The sequence below is a fragment of the Sinocyclocheilus rhinocerous genome, unplaced genomic scaffold, assembly GCF_001515625.1.
Source record: "Sinocyclocheilus rhinocerous isolate Xijiao unplaced genomic scaffold, SAMN03320098_v1.1 scaffold2117, whole genome shotgun sequence".
NCBI lineage: Eukaryota > Metazoa > Chordata > Actinopteri > Cypriniformes > Cyprinidae > Sinocyclocheilus > Sinocyclocheilus rhinocerous.
This window is the reverse complement of record NW_015626361.1, coordinates 584,625-592,810: the sequence shown is the minus strand read 5'-3', so window position 1 is coordinate 592,810 and position 8,186 is coordinate 584,625. Positions and strand designations below refer to the sequence as shown.

Sequence of the window (8,186 nt, the reverse complement as noted above, 5' to 3'; positions counted from 1 at the left end):
GAGAGAGAGAATCGTTATTTATAATTACAAATCACATTTTACTTGAAATATAATTAACATTATACTTAATTCAGGGCTATTAATATCTTTCATTCAAACTTTAGATGACCCCTTTTGTCATTGAAGCTGCAACATGTATGTAAGGGTGAATGAAGGTCATGGCTGGGTTTTCCCTGAGAAACAAGCATCTGATGACACTGTTAGGAAGGTCCCTCATTCACACATTTCCAAACACTCAATTCACTAAATTCTACACATCCCCTGCAACTTGTTTATTTGTTCATTAAATGTTTAGCTGATTTGATAATGCTTTCTGACCCATAAGAGTGTAGTACTGGCAGCTCTGTTTAACATATTTTACCATGTTAAATATGATGGAAATAAATAAATTCCTAGCAATTTCGTAGCAGAAAAATGCTATTAAATGCCACATATTCCATCTCAGCTAGTTCATCGGTGACTAATCAAGTATTACAAGAGATGAAATCAGCAAGGTGGATGCTTGTGATTTTTTTCCCCCATGTGTAACTGTATGTTTTACAGTTTTACATACATTTGAAGTTTGAATTAACATTAGTTAATGCATTATGAATGAACAATAGTCCATTTATAAACTAGACTTTAGTCTGGAATAAGTACTGTAAAAATGTTGTTCCTTGTTAGTTCATTATACCTAGAATAATGTTGACAAACTGAAAATTACTGTAAAGTGTTACCAATGACTCAAGGGTGTGATTGTCCGTATCAAAATATATTTGTATGTGTGTGTGAATACTAGGTTAGGAGTCAGTATGTGAGAACTTTGCATTGTTTATATGGGTTTAACTAAATATGACAGAACCTTTTGGGGACTCGCATTTGAAAAAAATGATTCATGGAAAAAGATTAGTTTTTAGGGATGGGTTAGACTACAGTAATTACAATGAACTTTTATGTAAAACAATACAAGTCTATTGTATGCCCTCATTAGCTAAGTGTGTGTGTGTGTGCAAGGCGGCAAGGTGCAGAGGAGAATCAAATGAGTCACTGCGGGGCAAAGTAAGATGCTGTTTTGGAGAAATACACTTTCTGCACCCATCCTCAACACACACACACCCTTATATGTACACGTACGCATACAAACACATTTGTCTGTCCCACGCAGTTAAAAGCTACAGAGAGGTTCGCCCACGCAGTATTGCATACTGCACTCTGCGGCCTGCTGCATTGAGTGTGTGTGCAGTAAGAGCCCTGTTTAACCGCAGTAAAAACAACGTGTCTTCTTTGTGCTGATATTAACATCTCGATACTTTTTGCTGGGCTGGAGCGGATCACACAACAACAGGATGCCCAGGTTTGAGATCTGTTGAAAAACAATCTTCTTCTCAGCTCCAACACAACACACAACAACACTAGAGTCATGTACCTGAAAGTCTCTTTTAAGCCCAACCCACAGGAAAGACAAATCACACATGAGATCTTTTTTATATCGCAAGTGTTTTTCCTAGGTAGCTATGAGATTAGGGAGAGCAAATAGAGATTACTGCCTTTCACATTTTTCTCCTTAGAAGAAGACATCAGTAATCTCACATTTATTTCTTCTGGAGATTTAGAAGAGATCAACAACTCAGAAACCCATTTCAGATTTCCAATATACTAAGATCTGACATCAAAAGTTAAAATGTGTTCAAAAGGTTATTTCAGGTTCATTAAACATTCTTTTAGTTCTTCCAGGGTTGTTTGCTCTTCAGAACCGAATTAAGAAGGCCTTTTATTTCATGTAAGAAAGTAGAATTTATATGAAATAATCGCATTTTTTTAAACAAGAAAAGTCTGACAAGACAAACTTTGGATATTTGCTTGTATACGTTTTTAAAGATGTAAAAAGCCTTGAAGTTTGAAGGTTTATAGGCCTTTCACCAAATCAACTTCCTCTTTCTCTTAAGTTCAACTACCTGACAGGTGTGGCCAATTGAATTCCAATTCTCACTTATGAACGGAAAAAGAGCAACTTGTGAAAAGATTACAAGAATCTCTCTTAAAGTGACAGTATACAGCATTTTTCGTATTAGAAATAACATTTAAGTCATTGTTGATACTCAAGTGAAACTGAATACTTTTTTGAGTTGATTAACTTCTGATTTGAACATCTTCATCGGGGAGGATCTGACAGTTTGAACAAGTACAAGAATCAATCACCAGACCAGTGGATGGGGTTTATGCCAAAGGATTTACACTATCACTAAACAAACATGTTGAATTCCTTTTTCAAGGCTGTAATTAAAGCAAAAGGTGGTTCAACAAAATAATGACACAAGGGGGTGATCCTTTTTCCAACTCAATGATTCTGGTATTTTATTTTATTCTGACATGTTGGTGTTATATCTTTCACTTGGATGTTACACGTTGCACTGAGTAAATACTGCTGGATAAAACAAAAACTGTGTCCGTCTTCATTTCAGGCTGCAAAGCTAAAAAATGATTATATTCCATGCCCACTGTATGCTCTATTACTTTTCTAGTGGTTCATGATTTGCTGTTTAAAGGTAAGGATTTTGAAAAATTTTCTTACTCAAATATTAGGACTTTAGAACATACCTAGAAAAATGTATAACAATACCCATGGAGTTTATTTACATGACAAGATCCATACAAGATTTTATTAATTTACATGACTTTTCCAGGGTTTTCTTAGAAGAAGAAAACGCTTGTTTTGTCCTTATTTTTTATTATTTAAATCATCTTGAAGCCCCCCGGCTGAGAATCACTGGTGTAAACAGTAAAAAAATTCTCTAGTGCAAAAAGTTTAGATTCAGCGCTAATTCAACTGAATCAAAAAAGAAGATGGAGGTTTTTGGCCTGCTGCTCTTTTCACAAGTCAGCTGAAAAGTCTAGAACTGAGTTTTTTATCTAAGATCTACGATCAAGTTTGTCAATGTGAAGCACCTTGAAGCAGAACACACTGATATCTATCACACTCACATTTCCTTTTCCTGCATCAGTTGATGGGTGATAGCAGTGGACAGCGTGTTTGATGTCAGATGGTGACCCAAATAAGCTACAAAAAGCTTTGTATGTGCCTGTGGCCTCTGTCGAAACACCCAGAGGTCTGATGGGGATGTGAACTATACTCTCAAAGGTGCGTCTGTGCGTAAGCGAGCGAGCGTCTTTGTGTGAGGGTCAAAGTAGACTATAATTGTGTGTTCGCAGCTGTATGTGAGTGTGTGAGAAACGGCCACAGCTGAGGAACCTCCTAATGGAGCAATCACGCCTGGTCGCGAGAGCGTATGTGTGTGTGTGTGTATTGAGGGCACACTGCTGTCTCTGTGTTGCCCAGTGAGCTTCACTGTTCTCCGGGCAGCACATCTGCGAGATGTGGGCGGTGTGGAGCACCGGTGTCTCTCTCTCTCTCACAATTTCTCCGCCTTTATATTTTCTTCTGTTCTACACATCTTCCCTTATAGGGATTTTTGACCTCTGCCCCTGTAGTAACAGCAGCACCCACCCTTCTCTCTCTCTCACACACGTACACATACACACACACACTCTGGGGGTGGGAGGGGAATATCGGAGTGTGTCATCGTGTCCGGTCGCAACACACGTGCATGTGACTGGCTGGTGGCCTCCTCACTCAGTGACTCTCCACTGCACCTGTGTGTGTGAGAGAGACCCAAGACAGGAAACACAGAAATAACTGCCGAGTGTCTTCATCCTGTGCCGAAGTGTGTGTGTGTAAGTGAGAGGGAGGAGTCAGACACTTGCACCTGGGCAGTTTGGCTCTGTCACACTCACTGCCTTCATACTGTTGCACAAAGTCACCAATATGATCAGAGACAGAAAGAGAGATAGATAGAAGGAATAATACAGACACAAAGAGAAAGAGGAGCTGATCTTTTGTAAGCAAGATCCAAAATTAACTTTTGGCCTCACCTGCCAATGACCTGTAAATATTTATCGGCCATAATTTTTTTTTGGGATATATTATTGGTCTGTTATAGATTTAGCATTGGCATTTATAAATATATACATACCCATTATGAATTCAAATGAATTGGGCTGCTTTCTGACATTGATGTGCCTCACAGAATGGCCAGTTCACAACATAACATAACGTAACGTAACACATCGCAACATAAACAAACAAAACAACATAACATAACATCACAAAAACATATAACAAATAACAACACATCACAATATGTAACATAAGACAGCAAATTACAACACAAAACAGCATATAACTAAACGTAACACATTATAACACAACAAAGCAAATAACATCACATAGAACGTAACATATCACAAAAAAAGAACATATAACATAATATATAACATAAAATAGCACAACACACCACAGAGCAGAACAAATAACATAACACAAAAACACAACACAGCATATAACAGAACACAACATATAACACATCACAATATATAACCTAACATAACACAATAACACAACATAGCATAACAACAATGCAGCATATAACACAACTTAAAACAGAACAGCAATTAACAACACTTCACATGTAACCTAGCATAATAAAACATAATACAACACATAGAACATTAAAAACATACAACATATAACATTTATCACAACAAATGGCCAACAAAGCGCACGACACTGACAAGGTACGCGATACAGTACGAGACCAAACGCGATTTCGTTTATAACATGATATAACATGACACCTCACAGCATAACTAAACATAACACATCATAACCTAAAGCAAATAACATCACATATAATATAACATCAAAAACATTGAACATAACACATCACAAAATATAACCTAACACAACATAACATAAAACACAACACAACAAATAATAACACATCACAATATATCTATATATAATCTAGCATAACACAATGACAAAACAGCAAATAACATAACACGTAACATCACAAAAACATAGCAATATAACATCACAATATATAACCTAACACATATCACAACACAGCTTATAACAGATAACACAACATATTATAATTGAATGCCAGTTTTTCCTTGAATTTGTTTATTTTGGACACTTTCTGTACACTATCAGCCAAATAAAGAGCTAAAGAGAGCTTAACCACTGTCCCATATATAGTTCACTTTACTGAGATATGAGTGAGGCCGTTTTTCCAGCAACACACTTTTTCAGTGTTAAGAATCAGCCGCTGATCTATCAGATAGGTAGGCAGCAGTAACCACAAGGGGACATACCCAGAGTCAAGCTGATTTTTATAGCAATGTGGCACATACAAGCCAAACAGAAACATGTGCATAAATGCAAAAATATCACCATCATACCAAAATAGCCTCATAAAGACGGGTGGGGGGAGGGAGAGGAAGAGGCTGAGAAAGAGAGAGAGACAGATAGAGAAAGCAAAAGAGAGAGAGAGACAGAGCACCTGCAGCAAGGTCCACACCTACACACAGGTGTCAGGAAGAGATAGACACAAAGAGAAAAAAGAAAAGAAAAGAGAAAATAGAGCAGAGGAAATCAGACTGCGGTCAACAAAAAAAGCTTTTTCTAGATTTGTCAGTGTGTCAGAGTGTGTGTGTTTCTGATTCAATGAACATGCCACCACACCTGTGTGTATGTTGGTATATTTGTGGCTGTACTGGACATAGTAGTTCAACTTATGACAATATAGAGTGCCTCAAAAAAGTGTTTAGACACTTTAAGGAATATTCCAGGATCAAAAGTTAAGCTCAACATTTGTGGCACAATGTTGATTACCACAAAAAAATTACTTTGATTTGTCTGTCAATTTGGATACGGATGATAACTTCATTTTTTCCTTTTTTTTTAATGAAAAGGAGGGACGAGTTGAAATACACATTTAATCTACACCAAGAAGAAAGCATTTGAATTAAAAAAAAAAAAATCTTGGCAATCTGACCTTTGCCAATGTTTGCATTTACGTGGGACCCATACATAGAAGAAATGTGTTTATATAACCCCCATGTATGTCTGGCGGTGAAAACACAGGTAGGTGCATATAGCACACATGTGGGAGTGTGAAGATGAATGTATCATTTCCCAGAAATCTGTCTCCTCGTACAGGTGCTGTGTGAATCATGTGTGCATCTCATCCCAGAGACACAGTCAGAGATGACAGATAACACAATGACATCATCAGCTGAGGAGCAGACAACAACACACCACATGAGGCTTCCAGAATCCTCCATTCTGATGACTCTACAACCCTTTGATCCAGTTTCACAGCACATGGCCTTCGTTCCAGAACCACTAGAACATGTACGAGATATCACCCAAACTTCACTCAAAGCCAGGCCCAGCCTATTAGTACTTCATATTCAACTCAGCATAGAGGTAAACTAGGGCAGGTAGTGCTGCTTAAGTCAGAGAGATCAACATATATTTATCCAGCTCTATTCAGGCCAGTCAGCAGATCAGCTTGTTGTCAAGCTTTTTCATTTTCTAAAATGAGCAGCTGACTCATGTGCAACGCTTTACACAGCTGATATGTGAAACAGACATATTTACAGTAACCTGCTTAAAACAGGTTTTAAACGTATAGTTAACATCAAAATGACAATTCTGCCAGCATTTACTCACCCTCATGTTATTCCAAACCTGTATGACTTACTTTCCTCTGTGGAAAACACAAAAGAATATGTATATTGAAAAATGTGTATTTGTGCCTATACAGTGAAAGTCAATGGAGTCCAGTGTTTCAAATTTGACTTATTGATGATAGAAGTTATTTTCATGCCACTCCACTTTCTTCTCTAACTCTTCCTAAAGCTTTCAGGCTATGTGAACTAAATGCCCCCACAACCACCCAGAAAAACTTTCCAGCCATCTAGAAACCAATTACTTGCCAATGCCCTAGCAATTTTCCAGCTTTCAAGTCTCAATTCAAACGTCCAGCTTTCAAGTCTCAATTCAAACGTCCAAAGTATTCAAACCAAGGCCTAAATAACCTTCATGATTTAAGGCTTGGTAACACAATTACCAACTTTCCTTTTCTAATCATTTCTGCAGTTCTGTTTGGTGATGCTAGTGGCACAGAAATTACACACTTTCACCTACTTTAATCTATAGTAGATTTATTCAGAGACATGTTTTTATATTTATGTGCTGCCACCTAGTGGTTGTATTTTCACTGAATAATTATTACACAATAATAATGTGTAATCGATTGTATTTTTACTACATTTTATATTTTACTTCAAATAGATTTAAGTAAACAGTCTCGTGTGTACAAGCAATCATTGTCATTCATGTTTCTATAAAGCAGAATAAGTCTTTGGCTGCTGTATTAGAATGCTGCAGAACTATAATGTCCACAGAGATCAGAGATTGGCCAGAGCATAAGGTACAGCCACACAGCAGATGCTCTAGAGCAGACAGTGTGACAGATTTAGCTTCAGGAAATATCACAGGCAGAAGGTTGCTGCTGGCTTTAGGGGTCCAACTTGTACCACAGACTCACATTTTGTCAGAAAAATACAATTACTTCATAGTTTGTACATATAATTTGTCATTTTATGCATGGACCAAATAAGCCACTTGTAAAATACACCACTCCCCTATGTTAAAGGGGTCATATGATGCGATTTCAAGTTTTCCTTTCTCTTTGGAGTGTTACAAGCTCTTGGTGCATAAAGAAGATCTGTAAAGTTGCAAAGACTAAAGTCTCAAATCCAAAGAGATATTCTCTATAAAAGTTAAGAGTTAACCACGCCTACCTAAAACGGCTCGTTCTAACACGCCCCCACACTGTAAACCCGAACAGTACTACTAACTTATAAAGACCTAGATCCGCTTCGTCATGCCTAGAGCTGATCTGTGCTGGCCGCTGAGGGAATACATCAACTTAGTGCTGTGGATCGCCGGATCGGCTTTCACCGTGGACGAAGCGGAGTCCTGCCCGGGGTCGTCACATGTGGTTGCCGCTCCTTGGTCGAATCCGCCGGGTGCGCTGTTCTTGACCCCGCCTCCTCTGCTCACTCTAGCCCGGCCTCAGCTCACGCTAAGCCACGGCTTCCGCTCACGCTAGGCCACCGTGTTTTTCGTTGTGAAAGCGAAACTACTTTGTTTGGTCTTCCAAAATTTAATCCCATTCTATTAACCAATGTCTTTGCTTCTGACCTTTGATGATCCAGTTCAACCATAATAATAAGCACAAATTACTCTAGACAAACATTTGTGTGTCTTTTTTTATTGCTGAAGTGTGTTGAAA

At 38.1% G+C, this 8,186-nt stretch overlaps 1 protein-coding gene across 1 annotated transcript in view; it reads right to left on the bottom strand.

Annotated features, from left to right (window-relative positions):
* Positions 1 to 6,065: 6,065 nt before the first annotated feature.
* The window catches only part of LOC107711948 (mitochondrial peptide methionine sulfoxide reductase-like), a 36,384-nt gene continuing 34,263 nt past the window's right edge, over positions 6,066 to 8,186 (bottom strand). The window contains exon 7 of the mRNA XM_016517047.1: positions 6,066 to 6,116. Coding sequence (XP_016372533.1) covers positions 6,066 to 6,116 — 51 coding nt within the window. The remainder of the gene's footprint in view (positions 6,117 to 8,186) is intronic.